Raw genomic sequence first — 24,575 nt, 5'->3', positions numbered from 1 at the left:
GGCTCTGAGTGTGGCGTAGCCAGGGAGGCGTAGTTGCCCCGTAAACAAAGTAAATAAATAAAAATGTTTAACTAACTGACCAATTGTGTTGCACATAACTCGGTTCTGCGCCCCCATAAATAAATCCTGGCCACGCCCATGTGGATTTCTCTCAACTTTGCAATGCAAACTTATGCCATGGACCTGTGCCCCAAGGCTCTTACGGATCTAGCCATGTCCGTGCAAGCAAGCAATGAGCAACTGGCTTCTTAGTGCAACCAGAACCCATTGTGTCCTTATTCATGGCTCAGTGGCAGAGCACCTGGCTGCCTTGCAGAAGGCGTTCCAGTTCAATTCCCAGCGGCATCTCTACAGGTAAGGCTGAAGAGACATCTGCCCAAAATCTTTGGATAGCTACTGCTGCCCCTGGCACACGCCTGCGCGTGTGATTTCCTCCCCGAATATGGAGCCAGGAAACTTATTGCCCCTCAGTGAAGGGCACTCCTCAACAGCAAACTACAATTCCCAGAACTCTTGTGGTGGGTGGGGATATAGGAGGCCAATACGCTTCGCGTCCAGGAGAGAGGCGGGTCTTTGGGCGCCACCGCAAAGCGAGAGCAGAGGAGTTCTACGCCACGCAAGCCATAGAGGCTGTAGGGGATCAAAAAGCAAGGCTCTGAAGCACAGTGCCCCCTCAGCGTGCACAAAAAAAACCGTAGGGCGGAGGAGGCACGAAGAATCTGCCCGTCAAACCTCTTAGGGCTAGGGGTCCATTGAGATTTGGAAGTGTTAAGCGGGAACCTTATTCGCCTTTCCTCTTTACTCTCGCCCTCCTATCTTCTCTCTCACTTTTGCAGCAGCTGACGTAAGCTCCGCCCCGTAAAGGCGGCCGCCGGCCAATCCACGCTGCCCTCCTCAACTGGCCAATCCGCGCTCACCTCGCGTGCCTTGTTACTGGCACCTATCCGCCCCCGCCGTAAAGGGAAGCAAAAATGGCGGCCAAGGTGGTCGGTCGGGGTGCCTGGGGCTCCGCGCGGAGGTGAGGCTGGAGCGGACTCGGCGAGGGTGGGGGGCGTTATTTGGGGGCGAAACGTTAGCAGTGAGCCCCGCCCCCCTCAGCTTGTCACTCAGTGGGGGCGATGGGGAGACGCTTCCTGCCCACGAGATTCTCCCCTCCTGAGAGAGAGAGAGAGCGCGCCAAGAGGCGACCCCTTTCCCTGAGGGAGAGAAACCATTTTTGTGGAACTCGCGGGGAGGGCAGGAGCTCCCGGTGGGTGCAGCACAGACCTCCCTCCACGCTGTATTAACCCAATATAACGGCAAGCATCGTTTATGCACCGCTTTCCCCGTGGTGAGCTCTAGGCAGTGGCTGCGTCCCCCAGCACCCGCATTCCACCCCTGCCACTTCCAATTTTATCCTCACTACACCCCTGTGATGTAGGTCATGCTAAGTGGTTTGAACAAGGTCTCCTAGCAGGAACCAGGAAGGTTGTGGCTCATAGCTGCCAACCGTCCCTTATTTGGCGGGAAACTCCCCTAATCCCAGCGCCGTGTCCCGCTGCTGTCCCTTATTGATGATGTCCCTTAAATTTCCTGAGTTTCATGCTCGCCCGGCTCGGGAGGGAAGCAGTGGCTCGGGGTCCTCCGCGATGAGAGAGAGCGCGTGCTGGCGCTGTCATCCTGGCGCAAGGAGTTCCATCGGCTGTTCCCTGCCGGGGGGGGGGGAGGGAGAGAGACTGTTGCCCACGCCGCCCACGAGCCCAGAGGTGGCAGCGGAGGAAGAGGAGGGGATGGGGAGGGATGCAGAAGGGTGGCGCTTCAGCGCCGCAACTGCCTCATACCAGATTGACAGCATCTGTCAATCCTACCAATGTATGTAACTCTTTACAATAGCAAAATCCCTTACTGTATTTGGGCTGCTGATCCCTTATTTTTGAAGCTGCTGGTCCCTTATTTTCAAATCTGCAAGTTGACAGCTATGTTGTGGCTGCATCAGAGGCACCAACTTGAATAAAATATTGGGGGGCCCAGGTAAGCCCCACCCCACATAATTGATCACAAGATCAAATGGCAGTGTACATCAACTTGGGGAAGTTGGTGCCCTCTAATATTTTATTTTGGGGGGGGTGAAGGGACCTCACTCCCTAGTATTTGGCTCCTATGGACTGCATTGATATCTTCATGTAAGTCTGGTGTGTGTGTGTGTGTGTGTGTATATGTATATATATTACTGTTAATTTATTTTGTTTGTATCCCGCCGTTCTTACAAACGAAGCACGTGTCATATATAAACCTGCAGTATATAAAAGTAAAGCAATTAAAATCCAACTAAGTCTGCTCAAACCCATTGAATTGAATAGCTCTACATTATACCATGTTCATTATTTTTCAATGGGTCTGAGTAGATCTAGCAAATGAATGCAACCTATAGTTGCTGAAACTATTTCTAAATCAATGTAAATTCTTGTTTATTCTTCTGTAGGTTTGGCCTAGTTGCCTACCGGAAATACAGCAGTGGGGGCAGCTATCCCAACATCCCTCTGACAGCTCCTCTGCCTGGAGTGCCAAAGCCAGTCTTTGCCACTGTTGATGGCCAAGAGGGCTTTGAAACCAAAGTGACCACCCTGGAGAACGGGATGCAGGTGGCTTCCCAGAACAAATTTGGACAATTCTGTACAGTTGGGAGTAAGTTGATTTCAGTTGCAGCTATGCAGCTTTCCTGGTACCAGATTTATCTGCTTGGGTATATTATGTGACACATTTTGTGTGGTCCAGGATGGGAAAAGCAGACTATTCTCTGCTTTCTTCCCACCAGCAAACCCATCCTGGTTTTCCAATCTAAAGGGATGGGAATAATTTTGCTTTGGCAAAGAGCCTTATGTTTTGGGGTGGGGGTCATATTTGTGAAGAGGCTTTTGAGCCTTTCCTCCTGACATGCCTCCTGACTGGGTTCCCAATCCCACGCGCAGGAAGATCTGAGCGTCCACACTACTTTTGGAGGGTAAACAAACTGATTCTCTTTTCTTCTCTCTCTTCTGCCCTTTTTTCAGTCCTTATAAATTCAGGCTCAAGATATGAAGCAAAACATACTGGTGGCATTTCACACTTTCTTGAAAAGCTTGCTTTTTCTGTAAGTAAAGTGATGAGTGATAGTCATATGTACTTGAACTTACTCTTTGCAATTATGGGAGACCAACATCCATTAAAGTCAGTGGACCCAATCAGACTATGACTAATGTTAGGTATCACACTGAACATATTATTATAAACTGTCTTGCGGTCTCTTGATGAAGAGCGGTATATAAATTTAATAAGTGATGCAACAGCAGCAGCAATTATCGTAATAACCTATGATCCTTACTACTGTTATTTGGTAGCATGTATGTGCCCTATAATTCCCCTCACCTTTTTCATATCCAGCCTCCTCCCCATGTCCTGTGAATCCTATAAGTCTCTGAGAGAACCCCCCCCTCTCTTAGGCTACAGCCATGGTCACCCATGGCTAGAACATGGTTTATGCTGACATCCTTCCTTGCTTTTTCTGTTGTGCTTTCAGTCTACAGCTCAGTTTGGCAGTAAGGACGAAATCCTCCTCACTTTGGAGAAGCATGGCGGCATCTGTGATTGTCAGGCGTCAAGGTATGTCAATCTAAGCATCCTCTGCTGAAGACAAAATGATCAGGAAACAAATGGGCATCTATCGAATTTGTATTTTATTCACTCTTTTAAAAAGCTAAATAATATATGGACCTCTAAAATAGGCCTTTTACTGTTGGACCTACTTTCACGCCAGGCTCTTATATTAATCCTTTTTAGGGTTCAGATTAGAGCCTGTGTTGTGTTGTGGTTAGATTATCACCTGGGAGACCAGGGTTCAAATCCCCACTTAACCATGAAGCTCACTGGGTGACTGTGGGACAGTCGCTGCCTCTCTTAACCTAACCTGTATTAAATGAGGAAGGAACAATGTGGGTCACTTTGTGCTCCTTGGAGAAAAGTTGGGATAGAAATGCAGTAAATAAATAACAAAACTGTTCTGACTTGTAGTAGCTTTCCAGGGTTTCTTAAGTCTGGTGCACATTTCTTCACATGCAGTTAAGACTGCTTTTTCAAATAGTTTTAGAAAGGGCCTCAGCAGAATCACAGCAATGTAGGAGGTGTCTCAGGGCCATGACTTCACTGAGGCTGAATGTCCTAAACTGCTCATCAACGCAAATTCATCCACCTTTGCAGGGACACCACCATGTACGCCGTTTCAGCCGATGCCAAAGGCCTGGATACTGTTGTCAGTCTGCTGTCTGATGTGGTGCTACAGCCCAGATTATCAGGTGAGGCAGTACAAATATTGAGACTGTAGCGAGAGAGAGGACTGAAACCCTGGCTTGGGGAGCCCCTGTTTCCACAGATAAAGACATAACAGGGGCTATGGTTGCTGCAGCAGATAGCATGAATATGGGGATTCAGGGCAGGAGAAGATCATCCTGATCAAATTTGCAGATGACACCAAACTGGGAGGGGTGGCTAACACCCCAGAGGACAGGATCACACTTCAAAACGACCTTGACAGATTAGAGAACTGGGCCAAAACAAACAAGATGAATTTTAACAGGGAGAAATGTAAAGCATTGCACTTGGGCAAAAAAAATGAGAGGCACAAATACAAGATGGGTGACACCTGGCTTGAGAGCAGTACATGTGAAAAGGATCTAGGAGTCTTGGTTGAGCACAAACTTGACATGAGCCAACAGTGTGACGCGGCAGCTAAAAAAGCCAATGCAATTCTAGGCTGCATCAATAGGAGTATAGCATCTAGATCAAGGGAAGTAATAGTGCCACTGTATTCTGCTCTGGTCAGACCTCACCTGAAGTACTGTGTCCAGTTCTGGGCACCACAGTTCAAGAAGGACACTGACAAACTGGAACGTGTCCAAAGGAGGGCAACCAAAATGGTCAAAGGCCTGGAAACGATGCCCTATGAGGAACGGCTAAGGGAGCTGGGCATGTTTAGCCTGGAGAAGAGGAGGTTAAGGGGTGATATGATAGCCATGTTCAAATATATAAAAGGATGTCACATAGAGGAGGGAGAAAGGTTGTTTTCTGCTGCTCCAGAGAAGCGGACACGGAGCAATGGATCTAAACTACAAGAAAGAAGATTCCACCTAAACATTAGGAAGAACTTCCTGACAGTAAGAGCTGTTTGACAGTGGAATTTGCTGCCAAGGAGTGTGGTTTAGTCTCCTTCTTTGGAGGTCTTTAAGCAGAGGCTTGACAACCATATGTCAGGATGGTGTTTCCTGCTTGGCAGGGGGTTGGACTCGATGGCCCTTGTGGTCTCTTCCAACTCTATGATTCTATGAAGAGTAGCATGGGGGCATAAATGCATGTCCTCTGAAATTTATTTGTTGGCAACTCAGAGGCTTGGCTCTGTTTTGAGGACCATATTGCGGTTCAGGCAGGACTTTCCTTCCACATGAGAATGGCATGCGAATGTGCCGTTGTAAATGCAGCTTCAGTAAATGTGATGTTGTACACTGACCAAAAGATCAAGGAGTGACATTCTTGGCCTTGCTTTGAGTTTGGTTCTGTGAGCTGCATTCAAGGACCCTCTTGTGCTCAGACCCTGCTTGCGGCTTTCCCATGGAGGCACCTCATTGGCCACTGTGAGGACCAGATGCTTGACTATATGGGCCACAGGTCTGACCCTGCATGGCTCTTCGTATGTTCTTAGGATGCTTTTTTCTCTTGGAACAGATGAGGAAATTGAGATGACACGCATGGCGGTCCGCTTTGAGTTGGAGGACCTGAACATGAGGCCTGATCCAGAGCCACTGCTTACAGAGATGATTCATGCAGTAGGTCCTGTTTGAATCTGTTCCAGGAACATGTTCTTGAGATTGAAATTGAGCGCTCTGTATGTGATGCTTGAGAATCCCTCAGCTGCACAGCTTAGGAAAAAGAGCAGTAGCTAAGAGACCGCTTATCTCTTGAACTGACTATGAGGGTGCTCTTTGGGACGACACTGTCAGTGGGCCAAATAGGGGCATTACCAGAACAGCTGCCCGGTGCTGGTTCTGAGAGTCTTCCCAGACTGTGTACCTGTTCTAGGATAGGCTACCTCCCTAATTCCTGGACACAAGAACAGTTCACTTTGAGGATCTCCATCTTGTTGTGATTAAGCCACTGGTTTTGTTGCTGGTGCTCTATGTTCACAAGAGTTGAATTTCTGCTGAAGGCAAAAACTTTTATTGTCTTGCCTGATAAACATATTTAGGCCAGTGGTAATCTCTTGCTAGGTTCCGTGTGCAGCTCTGGCTCGCCAGAGCAGCGATGTCACACTGGCCATGTGACCCGGAAGTGTCTCCGGACAGCGCTGGCCCCTGGCCTCTTAAGTGAGATGGGCGCACAACCCCAGAGTCTGTCAAGACTGGCCCGTACGGGCAGGGGTACCTTTACCTTTAATCTCTTGCTAATTAGACTCTTTGGGACTCATCTCTTATAAGGCAAGGGAATGCAAATGAATTTGTGAATCACTTCCCCCTCCCCCCAAAAAAGAGCCTCTCCATCCGTTTTTTCTCCCAATAGGCAGCTTTCAGTGAAAACACGGTAGGATTGAACAGATTCTGCCCGGCTGAAAACATAGACAAAATTGACAGGAAGGTTCTCCATTCATACATGCGGAATTACTACACACCCAATAGGATGGTATTGGCTGGCGTTGGGATCGAGCACGACCAGCTGGTGGACTGCGCCCGGAAGTATTTCCTTGGAGCTGAGCCTGTGTGGGGGAGCAGTACGGCTGCAGCAGTGGACAGGTCTGTCGCCCAGTACACAGGAGGGATCCTCAAGGTAAGCCAGAGAAAATCCACTCCTGCTAGCCAATGGATGCTTAAAGAAGTGCTTCCAGGTGGAATTGGTGGCGCAAGCTTCGTATTGGAAGAAGCCACAGTCTGCGGTGAGCATCTGTTTTCTTTTTCTGATTATTTTCTCCCTCTGCAGCTGGAGAAAGACATGTCAGATGTGAGTTTGGGGCCCACCCCTATCCCAGAGTTGACCCACATCATGATTGGGCTGGAAACCTGTTCATTTCTGGTAAGGACCTCCCCACCCCCTGAAGCCTCTGCTTGCACTTGACATCCTTTACGCCGAACTCTCAGCCACCCACTGCCTTTCCTCCCCCACCTTCTAGGAGGAAGACTTTATCCCCTTTGCCGTCCTGAACATGATGATGGGAGGAGGTGGGTCTTTTTCTGCTGGAGGACCAGGCAAAGGCATGTTCACCCGGCTGTACCTCAACGTGCTCAACCGGTGAGTCTCTTCTGCTCAAGGGGCAATGTGACAGATCCCCTCACAAGACCTCCTTGTCTGAGATCCCAGACTTGTGCTTCTGCAATGGGGATGAATTGCGCATTTGTACACGGGAGGTTTTGAGCGGAGGGGAAGAGTAAGATGAGGGTGGAGGAGCCAGCAATAATTGTTGCCTGTGGCAGTTCACCTTAGCTTTTCCGCTTTCCAGGCATCACTGGATGTACAATGCCACAGCCTACCACCACAGCTACGAAGACACAGGCCTCCTGTGCATCCATGCCAGTGCAGACCCCAGACAGGTGGGTTGCTTTCCTGGACTGATTTCACATCACAGACCACTTGGTGTCCAGTCTTGGGCATCTTCTCTGGCCACCTCATGAGCTGATCAGTGGTAACTGCAGTGTGGGGATGCATTTACAACCACAGCTAAAAGCTTTCCAGGCTGACATGCAGGCAGCCCTGGAATCCTACTGCTCTCAGTTGGGCAAGATTGGGTGATACTCTTCATCTTTTGTGGGTTCCAGGAAGAACTCATTGGTGATCAGCATTTTATACAGTTGCCTTCCTTCCATCCTTCCTGTCCCCACTTGACAGCCACCTTCATTGCTGCTTTTCATCTACTTACTTCATTATTTGTTTCCAGGTTCGAGAAATGGTGGAAATAATCACCCGGGAATTCATTTTAATGGCAGGAGCAGTTGGAGAGGTTAGCTGTTCCCCATATTCCTAGAATTTACCTGCTGTTCTTAAACAGAGCAGCAGCAGCAAATTCTCATCTGGGTACCTGGGAGGAGCTCCTGGGGAGGTTTGTGCTGCTCATGGCTTTCTGGTGCCTTTGGTCACTGACCCTGCTCCCTCCTTCCCCATGGAGCACATGAAACAAAAGCCTGAAACATAGGTTGCGTTTGTCCTCGGTCTCTTCTTCCAGGTTGAACTTGAGCGAGCAAAGACTCAATTGCAGTCCATGCTGATGATGAACCTGGAGTCTCGGCCAGTTATTTTTGAGGATGTCGGAAGGCAGGTGTTGGCAACTGGCATGAGGAAGCTGCCCCATGAGCTCTGTGTCTTGATTGGTAAGTAAACTTGACTGGCTTTTCTAGGGTCTCTTCTTTTTCTGGGCCTCATAGCTCAGAGCACCTGCTTGGCATGCAGAACATATCAGATTCAGTCCCCAGCAGCATCTCCAGGTTGGGCTGGGAATGCCCTCTGCCTGAAACCCTGGAGAGCTGCTGCCAGTCAGTGTAGACAATATGCAGCTAGAGGGCAGCTTCTCATGTTCTTCTGAGGGAGTATATATTTTTGTAACCATCAGTTTTATTTGGGGCTCTTACCAAGACCAGCTTCATTGTGCCCACATCACTTTGACACTCCTGGGCACACACACAAAGCTCTGGCTCCTAATGCAGTTTTAGATCCCTCTCATTTCTCTAGCCACTTCTTTCTTTCTCTGGGCCACATGACTGCTGTTTGCTGGCCCCTTGATCTCCATTGCTCCTACTGCACCTCCTTCCTGGCTTAGATTTCCATTTTTGTGCTAGTCATCCCAAACTCATCTCCTGCTAATAGTGGGGTGAGGAGCCTCCGGCTCTGAGGCTGAATGCATCCCTCTGGGCCTCACGATCCAGCCTTCATGACTTTCCAGAGGGTGTGCTCTGCACCATGTTGGGTGCCTTTGCCTGCTTGGAACGTGTCCTTTAGCTGTGCTGATGTTTCTTGCTTTGGCTGGGTGGAGGCTAGAGACATGTATGGGTGAAAAGACACCTTTGGCTTTTACACAACTGGAATGTTGCCTCCCATCTTAACAGAATAACATTCGCATCTGTTGCTCTATCCCTACTCAGTGCCTTTGGAAGGTGCGACCCTTGGGCTGGAAGCATTTGCCTGTTGTTCTTACAGTTCACCATTACAGTCCAATAGCCAATACCTACATGTACTCAGCACCAAATTTTAAAAACTAAATTTGCATAAGCAGAAACAGTGGCAATGTGGCTTTGCTTTGTATTGGTTCTGAATGTCCCTTGAAGCCATGCCTGATAGTTTTGTTCCCCTTCTATAGGCAAAGTGAATGCTAGCGACATCAAGAGGGTGGTGACAAAGATGCTGAGGAACAAGCCGGCTGTAGCCTGCCTGGGGGACTTGACTGAGCTGCCCAGTTATGAACACATCCAGGCAGCCCTTTCCAGCAAGGATGGGCGGCTTCCAAGGATGTATCGGCTCTTCCGTTAACAAGCCCTCTTGGATCCACTTGTCGAGATTTGTGGTTTCCCTGCCAAAGCAGCTCCCGTGTGTGTGAGCCCAGGAGAGGAAGCTTTGTGAAGGTTCTCCGGGCACCTTCGTAACTTTGAAAAGAGCACTCTGGGCCTGTCAACTCAAGCACCTTTGTCTCTGGAAACAGCTTCTTTTTAAGTTTCCTAAACGAACTGCAAAACATGCACCAGTGAAAAGACAGTGGAAAGAGCTGCCCACGAAACTACAGCCTGCTGATTTGATTTTATATGTGTTGCAAGCCACCCAAGAGTGGCTGGGGCAACCCAGCCAGATGGGCAGGGTTTAGACAATAAAATTATTATTATTATTATTCTCAAAGTTTCTGTTTGTGTTGATTTTTTGTCCTAAATCAGGTGCCTGCAGCCCAGCGACAAAGACCTGTTCCACTCCATGGTAGTAAAGAACACAAATAAATTAATATAACAGGTCACGTGTTGTGATTACATACTGATACTTGCTTGGCCACAGGAATATACTGATATAAAAATTAGAGACCCAAGGTGTATATTTTTGATTGTAACGTTTCAATATTTCACTATTAATTGCTTTTAACCTCTTAGCTAGATTGCACAAAGGGAAAGATTTGATTTCTGTGTGAGGTTCCCTATCTAACAAGGTGGCACAGATGTCCTTCATTTCCTTGGTTCTATGTTTTACTTAAGAGGTGGTCCCTCAGCTGGGTAACAAACAGAGTGGTGTAGAAGTACATTCTTATTACAGTACTTGTGTAGAAGTATATGCCACTATTATGGTCTTTCACTTACGCAGGAAGAGTAAAGTGCTTAACAGTGACTGGAAGCCTCAGGCGAATATTTGGGCTATCTGAAGAATGGGATTCTTTTCCTCTCCTACTGCCCACTTACCCATGGCCAGCCTTTTTCTCTGCCTCTATAGAGTTACAGCAGCTTAGCCAGTGGTAGCTTCACGTATGCTTGCAATGCCCCATCATGAACGAAAGAGCCTTGCTGGATCAAGCCAATGGATTATGTAGTCCAGCATCCAATTCTCACAGTGGTCAAGCAGATGCCCCGATGGGAACCCTACAAACAGGACCTGAGTACAACAACATTCTCCCCTCCTGTGGTTTCTGGAAAACGGTTTTCAGAGGCAGGAAGTGACTGAAAACGGAGGCAGTACACTGCCATCATGGCTGATAGTGACTGGTAGATCCACAGAGGCACATCAGGACTCTTAATTTTTAAAAGACATTCAAATTGGTGGCCCCTGCCACATGGAAGCCAAGTTTTAACTTCTGTGAAAGAGGGGCAACTCAAACCAGTCACTACCAGAAAGATGTCCCCCTATCCCAAATCCATTTGTGCACAACAGTGATGAACAGGGGAGATTCCTGCATCTTTGGGGCATTTATAGGTGTGAGATTTGCCACGAGGCACAAAATTCAACCTATTAAAGACACAAGCTCCTACTCTAACATGGAATCATATTAATTTCCTTTTGCATTATTTACTCTGAGCAGAGTTTAACATGTCACAACATTTAGGGGTGGGGTCCTGCCTTTTTTAAATGACTGAAAGCTTATCCTAACCTGATGGAATGCCTTCTGTTTGCTTTGTGAGGATGTTTGATGGTGAATCAACAATGCAAACTGCAGCTGAAGAAGAAGGAAAGCTTGACACATTTGAAATAAGTTTTTAGAAATCCAGCTCTTGGTTTATTAAATTATGGACAAAAATGCAGTCCAGAGCAGTAACAAGCAACCAAATGGTGGAAGGGTAAACCCAAAACTCCAACATGCCTGCGGCCCTGCTTTGCACCTGTTGACAAGTCAAAATTTGGTCTTGCCACAAAGAATACTGATTTTTGTAGCCAGCTGGGAAGAGACAAGCAACAAAGGTTCTTGGTTCAATGAAACCAGAAAGCCTTCTATTTCTTAATACTACTAATCTATGTCCAGGTCTGGGAATGAGGGAAGATATCCGAGGCCCTTCCCAGGAGTTGCAGCATGCCATCAGCACTCTCCCTGGCACTTCCTACTTCAAAAATAAATGTGCCTGTTCCAAATGGGAACTTCACCATGTGTTTTGGGGGGCAAATGAAGCTAGCAGCATGCTCAAATGTTTCTGCATATTCAGCTTCTTGGTGGCAGGGAACGAATGGAGTAAAAATACAGATGCAGAATATTCCCAGAGCTGGTCCCCAGAGGCACCTGATGAAAACCAAGATGTGAGCACATGGTCTTAAAACACAAAAAGGATGCCCATGATCCTTTTTCAGGCAACAAGTTTCCCAAAACGGCATCAATGAGACAAGGGAGCATCTCAGTCTAGGAAAGTCTCCCCCCAGCTCCACTGGACAAGTTTGTTGCCTTCTTGTGATCAAGTGTCTACAAACAGCCAGTCACTGTCAACCTCAAGAGCATTCCTTCCATGTTTCCAGGCACAGCAGCGACAAGGCAGTTTCAAAGACCTGATGGCAGGAGGCCCCAAGCGACAGATGCTGGCGCTCTTTCCTGCACAGGCCCTTTCACTGCGGGGAGCAGTCAGAAGCTCCTCTTGTGCTCAGCTCAGAAAAGCCCTCTTTGGATGGCCCTTTGAGGTCAGGAAACAGAACAGACGGCACTGGCTTTTTGGTCCTTGAGTGCTTGCTTCCTCTGAAGTTCCCTGGTGATACGTCGCCTGATGCCAATCAAGTAGAGTTCTCGATCAAACAGGCCAGCAGCCAGTGGGATGCTGGAAAGAGACAAGGCAGCATTTAGGTGGGAAGCAACACGTAGGTGGAGGAAGCTGCATCTTCACAAGCCATAAAAGCAGGACTCCTGGCATCTCCAACACTTGTTGAACTCTTAACTCCCAGCAACCCCAGTAGCCAGCATTGTCAAGGCTCAAGGAAGATGCTGGTGCTGATGGTGGGGAGTATTATTCAGCAACATCCAGAGGGCCTCTGTTTCCCCATCCTTGCTGTCAAGGGATATCCATGCCAGGTGTGGGGAATGTCCAGATGCTGCTGGATTATGACTTCCACCAGCCCCAGTGGCTGAGTAGGATGAGAGGAGTTGAGAGAATAATAATAATAATAATAATAATAATAATAATAATAATAATAATGTATTACTTATATCCTACCCATCCAACTGGGTTGCCCCAGCCACTCTGGTTAATCATGCTACTGTCAAAATCAAGACTTTTTACTGAATTAGACCACACATCCTTCTCTGGGGACTAGTCTGCAAGACCTGTGCTGCCTGCCCATGACACAATTCCTGTGCCAATGTGGTTCCCTACAGCAGGGGAACAAGTGCTACCAGTCTGCTCTCTCTTGGAGGCTGCTTAGAACCTACCCCTCACCTCCAGCCCTCCATCAGATTCATGCCAAAGGCCACCACGACACAAAGTGTCAATACTAACTTGTCTCTTCCAGGCCTGACTTTGACACGAAATAACCCATATACAGGCCGGTGGTCTGATGTTTTGATCCCAAGGCAGGAAGAGTATTTCACAGCTTGAATGTCATCCTTGTGACGGCTCCGGTAGATCACACGATCCTGAGAAGTCCAAGGGGCAAAGAGGGGAAAGGTGAGTTAATCGCTACAGCAGAGAAACAGCCAGCTCTCTTCCAAGGGCACTTTCCTTTTCACAAGCATAAAAGACACTCAGTGGTAAGTGCTGTACTTCTTTCCCACCAAGGCACAATATCATTCTTCCTGAAGTTTCCAGGTGAGATGCTGTCTGCTGCTCATGTAGAAGTTCTTACCGTGTACGATGGTGTCCTCTGCTTTGAGGTAGTATCGTAGGAGTCCCGCCCAACATCAAACTTGTAGGAAGGGCGGAAAAGAATGGGAGCCTCTTGGAACCCCTTGAAAATTGATCCTGTGGGAGGGAAGGACGCAAAGAGTCAACTTTCCCCATGGCTTCATCAGGGCTGAATCAAGCTTTAGTTTTGGGATGGAAACATGGCTGTGATATTCTCCTTACCACTGGCCATTTCCTTAATCAACTGGTCATGCTGTAGCAACTTAGACATGTCTGCTTCCAGCCCTTGGCTAAGGATCTGCTCCACCACCTCCCGATCCTCGTTCAGGCGGAAATTGAAGTCCCCGAACCAAAATACATTGTCAAAGTGGGTTGTGACGTCTGCTGCAGAGCCAAATGAAAGGGAGCTGGGATTAGGTGAGGAATCTTACCATGACCCTATTTCAGCTGAAGATCCAAGATGCAGAAGTTCAGCAACCAAATTGTGAGATGCAGGAGTTTGATGAGATTGTCACAAGCCTTGACCTTCAAGAAGCACGTAAATAAACTGCTAAGTACTGCCGCTGTTAACATTCTAAATTAAGGGGGATGCCTCCACAGCAGCTTAGCTCTGGAGCTCCCTTCTTCAAGGGCTTTATGGTGGCCTAAATACATTCTCTTATGTTTACTGGGCCAAAGGAAAAGAAACTATAAGTGATGAGGTTTTCAGTCTCTCTAAAGATTGTGGACTTCCTCCTCCTTCCTTGCAAGGAGGGCAGCAGATTAGAAGTTTCAGCCTTTAGTTAGTGGAGAGCCATTGCCTGTAATTGGCAGTTCCTCTAGTCTACGTCACACTAAACTGTGGTTTAGCATGACATGCATGAGCAGGAGGAACTCCAGCAAATTTCAGGCTCTGCCTTGCAGCTGGAAGGAGGAGCTCAAAAACATTCACTTTGGCTTGTGTTAACTGTGTTTACCATTAACCACATGAGGGCTAGACCACTGATTTGGAGAGGAAAATCAGCTTATTTTTTAGAACCACGTTTTCCATGGTGGTTTACATTTACTGGGAAGGAGCAGCTCATTACAAAATTGCAAGTATTTCACACAACAATAAAGGGCCTTTCTTCCAGACATCAAGCTACTCACAAGGGCTGGAGCGATAGGGGTTGGTATCTGGAATGTTTTTTGGAAGTGTAAGAGCCTGGATGGTTTTGTTGTAGTCCAGGACCCTCTCGTACACTTTGCCATCTCCAGCTGAAAAAGAAAAGACAGTCTGCTTGATGCAAGGCCTCTTGAAAACAGGAAACAGGGGACAGAGTTCATGGGTAGCTTGCTCTGGCAATTAATTATCAAGAGATTCCTATATGGAGAAGAGGCGATGGATTCTGTTTTGAAACCCAGCTGTACTGCACAGGTCCTGGGCAGGATGGGGTGTGATCCACAAGGCTGAGTCAAGGCAGCCCAATTTAGCAGTCAGCACCATCAAGCAGGTTAAGCAAGATTTTCCTCAAAACAGACTGTCCAAGGATCCAGAAATGCCACACATACAAATACAGACATCCAGCAACAGAAAAATGGGAAAAGGACAAAGACTGGGGAGAGGGACAAAGCCCAGAAATGCCAACAGAGGATAGTACATTAATTTCTCCACCCCATAGAGAAGCTCTATGTAATCTATGACTTGGATGAAAATATCTGGTCAGTTGCCTTTCCTCTGCTTCCGTCTCTCTCTCACAGACACACAGTCCCATATTCTACAAATACCCAGCCTGATCTGCATGGTTCATTTTAGAGCCTGCTCTTGAAATGAGATGTTGGTGACAAGTCCCATTCAAACCATTGATCCTGGAAAGAAGGGGCAGCAGTGTTCCTTGCCCCATCTGCTGCTTATATATGGGGATGGGGGCCTGGGGAGATACTCACATGTGAAGTGGGAGGTAATGAAGAGGAAGGAAGTGCCGAAGAAGGTGAAGCAAACTCCGAGGGCCCCCTTGGTCTTGATCTGAGACACAATGCGAGTTGTCACGGTGGCATATTCCACCTCTGGAAGGAAGGAGGGAGAGAATGCCTGTCACAGGTGATGCACCCAACTCGTGGCCAACCCTGACCTCTGGCATAAACCAAGATCACAGGCCAGTGCTGGTGGTTAAACAAGGGACTTTCCTTCCAAGAAAAGTTGAAGCTTCTGCTTATATTGGTGCAGATTTCATCACATTGAAGAAAAACAGTAACAACCGACCCCTGGGTTCGAGTCATTTTAATTCTGTTGGATATTGCAGTTTTATGGGCATTTTTAAAATTAGATTGATTATAAATGGCTAGCTTCTCTCTCTCCTATCTCCCAGTCCCTACTTCGGAATGGTTTTCTAGGATTTGGGATATAGCAGTAATGTATAATATAAATTAATTTATTGTAACCATGCATGGGGAAATATTCTGTATGAATTATTGAAAAAAAGAGCAATTTTAATTTTGGTTTGGAATTAGAAGTTTGGAGAAGACATTAAGACCCTGTATATTATTTTTGTTACTTTAAAAAGAGTAATATATTATGTGCATATTTTTTTCTCTTTTTGTCCTATTCTGTGAAACATAGTAAGAATGAGAAAATATTATCTATGGTTTATTTTAATTTGCTGGAAGCTGCCTTGACCCCTAAAGAATAAATAAATAAATACTGTCCCTAAATAAATTTGAATCCAGCTTGATTAGATTTAATACTTATACCTTGCTTTTCTATCCAAGTAATAAACAAAGCAGCTTAACAATGCAAAGCAACGAAAAACTAACTAATAAACTGAAACTGATACGGGGACAAATAGAAGAAAACACCTTCACCCCGGTATGGCTCCCCTTTATCACATACACAGCCCAACAAGACGACAAGAATCCACCAATAGCATACAAATCAATGTGGTTAATTTGATGCAAAAACACCCACCCACCCCACTTACACATGAAAACAAAGTTCACCATGGCCAATCACAAACAAACAACCACACCCTAGGCCAACCCCAGCCTCTCTCACCACCAAAGGAACACAAGCGAATAGTAATGAGAACCCACAAAAGTGACGCTGACACAAAACCCCACACACTAAGTAGAAGCATTGCCACCCACCCCCACCCCCCTCGCCCATTCCCCTCTTCACCTCTTTCCCCCTTTTCTTCCTAATATAACACTAATGTCTCATCAAATGAAACTGATCTGTAGAAAATGTAACTTGAAAAAAGAGACATTGAACATACTTTTGTAAACCAAGAAACCTTTAATTAAAAATATGTTTAAATTTTAAAAAAATGCAAAGCAACAAAAATACTAAAACTACATATTCAAGATCAACGATAAGAAATTCAATGCATAAATGACTTAAACTTTTTTCAAGGACCACCCAATTGGCAAGCCCCACCTGAGCAGAACCAGATGAGGTCCCTCCGCAGGAAAACTGACATGTAGAGTACACCGTGAGATGCCGCATAGAGCATGACGTAATGGGGGCCCAGCGTCTCCTGCAAGCGGATCTCCCACTCACGCCTGGCAGGGGGAAGCAGAGGAAAGGAAACCTGTTGCGCGAGCTTCTCCTCACCCAGCCTTGAACTCCACCAGACATGCTTCAAAAAGGCTTGCTAGTGACAAGTGTCAGGCTCATTTACATGACATGGGATGTCTGACACTGTTCTTAAAAGTGCAGGGAATCCTTAGCAGTGCCCCCAGATTTAGGTTGTACCCAGCAAAGTCCTACTCAGAGCAGACCCACTGAAATAAATGAACGTAAGTTAGTGTCATGGACTGGCTGGATGCAGAGGAGCTGGGGAACCCCTTAGGGAACCCTAAGGGAGGAAGGCTCAGAGCCAGAGGATTTGTGCTGAGACTATGATGCGTAGTCAGAGGGAGAAGGAGCAGGCTGGAAGGAGGAGGTGTCAGCAGTAGAAGAGGTGGCAGGGTTTAGTGAGCAGGAACAGGCTGTGGCAGAGGGCAGTTCAGACTGAGTCTGAAGCAGATGCTAAAGAGGAAAGGGATCAAGAGGCTGCTGAAGAATACAGGGAATCTCCGCCTACTCTGCGACCAGCTCCCCTCACCCATTCTCTGAGAATGCACAGAGAAATGAAAAGAGCAGTGATTAGTTGTGTGCAGATGCGGTTTGCGACTGCATGGGGAAAACTCTGGAGAGAAGAAGTCTTAGAGAGGGGTGGGAAGGCAGGAAACTTTAGTCCTTGCAACTGCTTCTTTGGGGCAAGACCTCCTAGGAAAAGTTGCTGAGACCACTAGGCCTGAGCTCTGTGGCTGGTTTCCTTGAATAAAGATTTAACTTCACTGGCCTCAGGTGATTTGTTGTTTTTGTTACTGACCTACACTTGACTCAAGCCCTGACAGTTAACCATGTCCATCAGCTTAAATGCATCTACTCTGAGTAGGACTAGTACTGGATGCAACCCCAGACTTCCTAATCCTTGCAAGGAACTCTCCGCTCCACCCACAACAGAGGCGAGGCAAAGGCCTCCTGCCTCCCAGGAGCCCTTATTTCAGACACTGACAATGATCCAAACTGAAGAAACAGGGTACACTTGCATCAGGCAGCAGGAGGTCTGTACTGGCTATACACTACAAGGGGAGCATTGCCCTGCATGAGGTCATGTGGCAGTGCTCAGCTACAGACTTCGACCCCTTGCAGGCAAACCACCCTCTGTGCAGTGGGTGGGGGTTACGAGGCCAAAGCCAGCTTCTCTTGGTTTCCATACCTATCTGGGCAGCCTTCTTGGATCCCTATCACATACATGTCCTGGGCAAAGTCAGGGCCTGGCGGCAGCAGGAAATCATCCAACACCTCAGGAAGTTCCTGCAAGACAAGGAAGACTTTTCCAAACTCTAGGTGAGTACTTAAGTGGGAGGGTGATAGGGAAGGAGAAGGAATGGACTCTCAAGGATACAAGCGCCAACATGTTTAGGGGATGTAACCAGCAAGCTGACTACTAATCAATCCCATGCAGGTTCATTAAACCAATAGAGTTCTTTAGGTTTACAGACACACATCATGCACTCCAGGTGCGCTTCCAATAAAGTTTCCATAAAGGTATAAAACAAGTTCAAAACAGGAATCATAAAGTGGCATCACTAGGGAACGTTTACACTTCTTAAGTGGCACATGTAAAATGTCACAAGGGATGTGAGCAGGAATGATCTACTCTGCCATCTTGCTTGTTTTATGTGGGCAAAGCTGTTATTGTGGCCAGATTTGCAGGATGTGCATGACAAGACGGAGGAAGAGGCTTCCCAGACAATTTTGGACACAACTATGCATAGAAACATAAGAAGCCGCTTGATACTGAGTCAGTCCATCTAACTCAGTATTGTCTACAATGACTGGCAGTAGTGGCTCTGCAGGCTGAAGATGCCTCTGGAGATGGAACCTGGGACTTTATGCATGCAAAGCAGGTACTCTGCCATTGAGCTATGATGGCCCTTTCCAAATAAGTATTCTTGACTTGGCCAGGCTCCCTGGATCAAAGGCCAATCACCAGGCAAAGCCCCCAGCCAGCCTTTTTCTTCCCTCACCTTTTGGCCCTGCATATTCCAGGTGGCAACGAAGATGCCAACGTTCCGGTCAGGAAAATACCGGTTCAATTCCTCTGCTCCCAGCAGTGCACCAGTCGCCAAAAGGCTGCCTTCCAAATAACTTCTGTAGGTAAAGATAATGCATTGTTATTTCATATATATATATATATATATGCAGGTTTTGGTGTCCACGGGTGTCTTCCCGTGTAAAAGTTGGGGTGTCTAGGCGACGTTTCGACGAGGTCTCACTCGTCATCTTCAGGCTGGTGCTTTCGGCTGAAAGCCTGGGAACTTCCTCTCTGCCCAGAACATTGGAGGCTATACACCACACCCCCTCAACAGTATTTATAGGAACTCAAACACTGAGATCCTGCTCTGTTCCAGTAACAAGAAGCCGAAAGCACCAGCCTGAAGATGACGAGTGAGACCTCGTCGAAACGTCGCCTAGACACCCCAACTTTTACACGGGAAGACACCCGAGGACACCAAAACCTGCATTCCTGTACCCGTGAAAATCTACGAAAGCATATATATATATATATATATATATATATATATATATATATATATGCAGGTTTTGGTGTCCTCGGGTGTCTTCCCGTGTAAAAGTTGGGGTGTCTAGGCGACGTTTCGACGAGGTCTCACTCGTCATCTTCAGGCTGGTGCTTTCGGCTTCTTGTTACTGGAACAGAGCAGGATCTCAGTGTTTGAGTTCCTATAAATACTGTTGAGGGGGTGTGGTGTATAGCCTCCAATGTTCTGGGCAGAGAGGAAGTTCCCAGGCTAGTGTGCCTTTTCTTCTTTTGTTCCTTAATTACTTGAGGGATATCTTGAGTGATTTCTTGAGTGATATCCTGAGTACCACTTAGGTGGGTCATTAGGGGTGGATTAGTTGCTAAAGTCTTTGTGTCTTGACCTCTTGAACTTTGTGAAGAGTTTTTCTGAGAAGATGGCTGTACTGCACTTAGTTGTGCTCTGGCTTGGCTTCGTGTATAGGGGCGAGCTGTGGTTTTGTGGCCTGTGTCAGCCAGATCTGTGTAGGGATTGCAGGGGGGTGCAGCATCCGGAGGTGCCACCATGGTTTGGCTACTGGATGGTGTCTGTAATTTATCTGTGGAGAGGGTCTGGGTTTGGGTCTGGTGTGGTTGATTGGTGATGGCGTTCTGTGTGCCTCTGGATCTGGTGTCAGTTTTTGTGGGGAGGGCTAATTTCCAGATGTCTGGCAAGCGGGATGTGTCGTCACGCTTGTTCATGTTGTGAGGGTGTTTTTCTATCTCGATGGCTTCCATGATTATTCTCTTGTGGTGATGTTCCATGTTAAAGAGCAATTTGGAATCTGCAAAATTAATTTCGTGTCCTGTTTCTTTCATGTGTTGGAAAAGAGAGGAAGTTTTTTCTTCTTTTTTGACGGCATTCTTGTGTTCTGCGATACGTGCATTTATTCGTCTGTTTGTTTGTCCAATGTACGTGGCTGGGCAGACTTTGCAGGGTATTTCATAGACCCCTTGGTTTTCCAACTGGATTTTATCCTTGGGGTTTCTGAGGATATTGGCTATTTTTTGGTTGGTGCTATTTTTTGGTTGAGGCTATACACCACACCCCCTCAACAGTATTTATAGGAACTCAAACACTGAGATCCTGCTCTGTTCCAGTAACAAGAAGCCGAAAGCACCAGCCTGAAGATGACGAGTGAGACCTCGTCGAAACGTCGCCTAGACACCCCAACTTTTACACGGGAAGACACCCGAGGACACCAAAACCTGCATTCCTGTACCCGTGAAAATCTACGAAAGCATATATATATATATATATATATATATATATATATATATATATAAAAAATAAATTTGCTTCATTTAAGTGAAAACTGCCCAGTGATGCAACAGAACTAATGTCCTGCCTGGGTGGGGTTTCTTTACAGGTGGAGGTGTGCTTGCCACATCCTGCACTCTTGGTGCGTGAAAGATGGGTCTGGAAACAGAACAACAGCTGATGATGCCACTGTGATAGTGAAGGAATACACTCCTAAAACCCAACACATAACCTGTTCACTGCATTCAAGACCAAACTCCTCCAATTGAGGAGCATTCAAGATTCAAGACCAAACTCCTCCCATTGAGAATATGCAGCAGTAAATCAAACTGTAAGATGTAACTCAAGCATGTGTCACTATGGCCAGATCTGCACCCTCAAGGCGCTGGCTGGCATGTCAGTCTAAGGGGAGCTGGGGCCTTGCTGGCCAAGGCTGTCACCTGGACAACTGTAATGCTACAATCCACTATCCCAGATTGCCTTCCTCATTCTTTCTTCCTTGGGAAATGAAAAACAAAACAAAAACAGAGTTTGGGAAACATCCTATGAGAGTCAGGGAAGGCAGGCAGGTGGGGAATTACCTAGTTGAAAGGTAGTGCCCTTCTATTATGTATTGGTGTAACAAAATATAGCAGGATGCTGAATCATAAACACCACTGGGAATCCTGTAAAATATATTATGTACTTCTATTTATTTGCTCCCCCCCCTTCATTCCTTTCTTCAAACAAGTTGTGCTTCTTAGTGCTATTTATTTCTTTTTGTGTGTATTTATATTCATAAGCTATGGGAAATAAAAAGATGAAAGCAAATGAACTAAAAGTTTAAATCAAATATATTTTGAAAATCTAAGGGGCCCTTTCAGGAAAGAGATGAGAATGGGTTATCAGATTCCTGCCAACTCCTGTCCCTAAGTCTTTCTCTGGGACGACCTCAGGGATTTTTTATTCCAACAGAAAATTCCGTCCCCACCTCACTGAGCACTCAGTCAGAATTAGCATAAGTGTACCTGTGGAGGAATGCTCCTCATGACTCCCCCTCTTGACCTCCCCCCACGCTACAAGGACCCTACCTGTTCCGCACATCCCTGACGCGGATGGGGGTCAAGAGACTGAAGGTGGACTTCATGGAGGTGGTGGAGCAGTTGTCACAAACCATCCCGCGGCTGTGGAGCCTGGTGTCACTCCAGCTGCTGCCTGCCCTTGGAAAGGCACTCTGGGAGCAAAGCCTGTAATCCGCCCAATCTGGGTCGATCCTATTAGTTGTCCTCAGAGAAGGGAAGGAGCCATCAAGCTCCAGAGGGGGCGGAGGATGGGTGGGCATCACTCTAGACAGCTTCCCATGCAAGTTGCCATGCCTGGTGGGGGGCGCCTCCGAAGCTTGCTGCAAGCCACAGAGGAATTCCGGGTCACAGTGTGAATTGCTTGTGGAGGCTGCCATCTGTCCCAGAGGATTCTCCCCTTGGAGGGATCCATTGGAGGAGCCCATCTCGGAGGGATCCACCAAGCTGTCTCGGCTCATCCTGAAGAGCCTCCTCCTCCGCCAGATCAGTTCATCGAGAGAAGAGGTTCGCTCAAGTCTTGGGGGCTTGCGGGGAGGCTTTGGGGTGAATGACCTGAGCTCTGTGTGGGCCTGGAACCCTTCTAGATGGCTTTCCAAAGCGTTGTTGAAAAAGGAAGCCTGGATTTCTTGCTGGTGCTTGGAGAGGAAATCCACGTTGTCACCCGCCTCCTGTCTGGCAGCCCGAGCAGCCTCCTTGGGTGGTATGTTTTGTGGTACTTTGTCCTCAGGGTTCGGTGTGTGCTCCATTGTCCCCTAGGAAAATCCATTGGATATCCCATCTATGCGGAAGTCAGGGCAACAGCCTAAGGCATGTTTTCCTGAGTGGGAAAAGAACCCCAATCAGGACACCAGTGTCAGGAACGGAAGGCCCGTTGCCTGAACATGAAGATGCATTGCTGGGATCCACCTAGGAATAAAATAACAACAACAACAACAATAATGCATTTTGTATTATTATTATTATTTTTAAAAAAAGATTAGCCAAGATCTCCAGGCATTATTAAAGGCTTCCCATCTAAAGCTCCCAACCTCCACATAGGATCTCTGCTTTCTAGAATAACTGTTTTTTATTAGTTTTTATAGGAGTGCTTTTGGTGTTTTATGTTGTTATCATGTTGGACTGTGAATATGACATTCTGGGCTCCCTTTGGGCAGGACAAAGATGTAACAAGCAAATAATTTAAATATATTATTGATTAGCCAGATCACTCCCATTTGACAGGTGGCCAGCTGAGTGACTCACAAGTCAGGAACCTGGGGTGAGGGTGCATCAGTTGATTCAGGGGTGCTTTATTTCCACAGCCTGCAGCTGTGTGGGAACACCGTCATGAGCAGTGACAGTGTTTGTGTACAGAGAATCTGCTTGGCAGTAGCTGTTCAAGTCTAAAGCTCCGGAAAGGTGCTGCCACTCTAAGGCTCAGTCACACCCCTCCGTTTCCTAGAGAAGCTGCAAGGACCCATAGCTACAAGCAAACAGTTTGACTCAGCCAACACACCTTTTTCCATAGCAGGTTTCTCAGGGATTGCTTGAATCAAGAAATATGAGGTTGGCAGTCAATGTGGCCCAGTGTTTGGGAAGAAGACAGGACTGGATTCAAGACCTGCTTCTTCTACAGCCGCTCTTGCTTAGCCTCTTTAGCCCTGTCTATAAAATGGGAATAGCAGCTGCCTCTGTAGGCTCAAGCACGCTAAGCAGCAGTGGCTGATGGCAGCGGCGTAGCGTGGGTTGTAAGCACCCGGGGCAAGGCAAGTAATTTGCGCCCCCTAACCCGTGGATTTGCCCTAACCCCAGATGTTGCGCCCGGTGCGGCCGGCCCCCCCTGCACCCCCCACACTACGCCACTGGCTGGTGGCTCTATCCTAAGGCCTTTGTCAAGGCAGTGATCCAGAGCTCAAAAGGAGGGATGCCAGCAGAACAAGGGTCTGTTTTGAAACTTTAAAAACTTTAGCATACACTGTGAGTTTCAATGGGATGTTTAAGTAGCTACCCAGCTATGTTATACCAGAGAATAGAGCAGACCCACTAGAGGTTAATGGAACTAAGTTAGTCGTGTCCACTATTCTGCAGTGTGTGTTTATACATTTATATTGACCTAAAAAATAAAATGCTGCTGTGATACAGTATTTCATACAACCACACACACACACCAATGCATGTAAGCACGAAATGGAACTCTACCAAAGTTTTCGCTGGATCCCTTTTAGAATTGCGGTTTGTCACCAAGATAATATATATGTCATTGTGATTAACCAACAAAAAATATCATTTGTATTAAAGCAGCCGATGAAGGAGCGATTCAAACCGTTTCCCTGCATATTATTCACAGCAATAATATGTAACACAGTAACATGCGTATACACACACAACGTGCGTTGAGACACCCTGTCCCGGGACAAGCCCCCACCCTCATCCTCTTCCCTCCAGTCCCACCCCCCGCCTCCATCAGCACCCCCAAACCTGTAACTCTCTGAATGAGGCCAGGCCGCTTTCCTCCCCGGCCTCTCGTCGCCGCTGCCCTCCTCTGCCTCCTCCTGCGGGGCCTCCCTGCTGCTCCTCCCAGCCGCCTCACTCCGCGAGGGGAGCCAGAAGCTGGAGTCCTTCTCGGAACCGCCGCCTCAGAGATGGGCCTAGCAGCGGGGACTCCAATTCCCATCAGCCCCTGCGAGGGCGACCAATGGCAGGGCATGACGGGAGTTGGAGTTCCGAAACACCTGTAGAGGTGTCCTGGAGGGAGTGTCTTTCCCACCACGGACCACGACGACGTGGGCTTTTAATACTTTAAAATAAATGGATATTGCCTTTCTATCTTTGAAACAACAGCAACATTAGTAGTAGTACTTTATATAGTATGGCACCACTTTTAGCGGTTTTTCAACCTGTGGGTACCCAGATGTTGTTGAACTAC

The 24,575-nt window shown here is 47.2% G+C and overlaps 2 protein-coding genes across 3 annotated transcripts; one reads left to right on the top strand and one right to left on the bottom strand.

Annotated features, from left to right (window-relative positions):
* Positions 1-896: 896 nt before the first annotated feature.
* On the top strand, positions 897-9,864 carry PMPCA (peptidase, mitochondrial processing subunit alpha). Its single transcript, XM_081897076.1, has 13 exons — positions 897-1,018; positions 2,462-2,664; positions 3,030-3,109; positions 3,536-3,618; positions 4,213-4,307; positions 5,731-5,831; positions 6,562-6,825; positions 6,976-7,068; positions 7,166-7,284; positions 7,493-7,583; positions 7,928-7,990; positions 8,213-8,357; positions 9,341-9,864. Exons 1-13 carry the CDS (start codon positions 972-974, stop codon positions 9,508-9,510), a joined length of 1,554 nt encoding a protein of 517 aa, XP_081753202.1. The 5' UTR covers positions 897-971; the 3' UTR covers positions 9,511-9,864.
* Positions 9,865-11,590: 1,726 nt separating this feature from the next.
* On the bottom strand, positions 11,591-24,315 carry INPP5E (inositol polyphosphate-5-phosphatase E). Of its 2 annotated transcripts, none has more exons than XM_081897837.1 (11): positions 24,128-24,315; positions 21,680-22,576; positions 18,798-18,921; positions 17,984-18,081; positions 16,654-16,778; positions 15,168-15,287; positions 14,391-14,498; positions 13,485-13,643; positions 13,264-13,379; positions 12,918-13,054; positions 11,591-12,242 (listed from the first exon to the last, which is right to left on the bottom strand). In XM_081897837.1, the coding sequence occupies exons 2-11, from the start codon at positions 22,414-22,416 to the stop codon at positions 12,110-12,112; spliced, it is 1,857 nt and encodes a 618-aa protein (XP_081753963.1). In that variant the 5' UTR covers positions 22,417-22,576; positions 24,128-24,315; the 3' UTR covers positions 11,591-12,109. The 2 variants fall into 2 exon arrangements, with proteins under 2 accessions (XP_081753963.1, XP_081753962.1); XM_081897836.1 differs by having other exon boundaries at positions 13,485-13,646; positions 24,128-24,314.
* Between the last annotated feature and the right edge of the window lie 260 nt (positions 24,316-24,575).

Source organism: Podarcis melisellensis (assembly GCF_964234715.1).
Source record: "Podarcis melisellensis genome assembly, chromosome: Z".
Lineage (NCBI taxonomy): Eukaryota > Metazoa > Chordata > Lepidosauria > Squamata > Lacertidae > Podarcis > Podarcis melisellensis.
The sequence above is the reverse complement of the archived record's forward strand: the minus strand, read 5'-3'. Positions and strand labels throughout refer to the sequence as shown.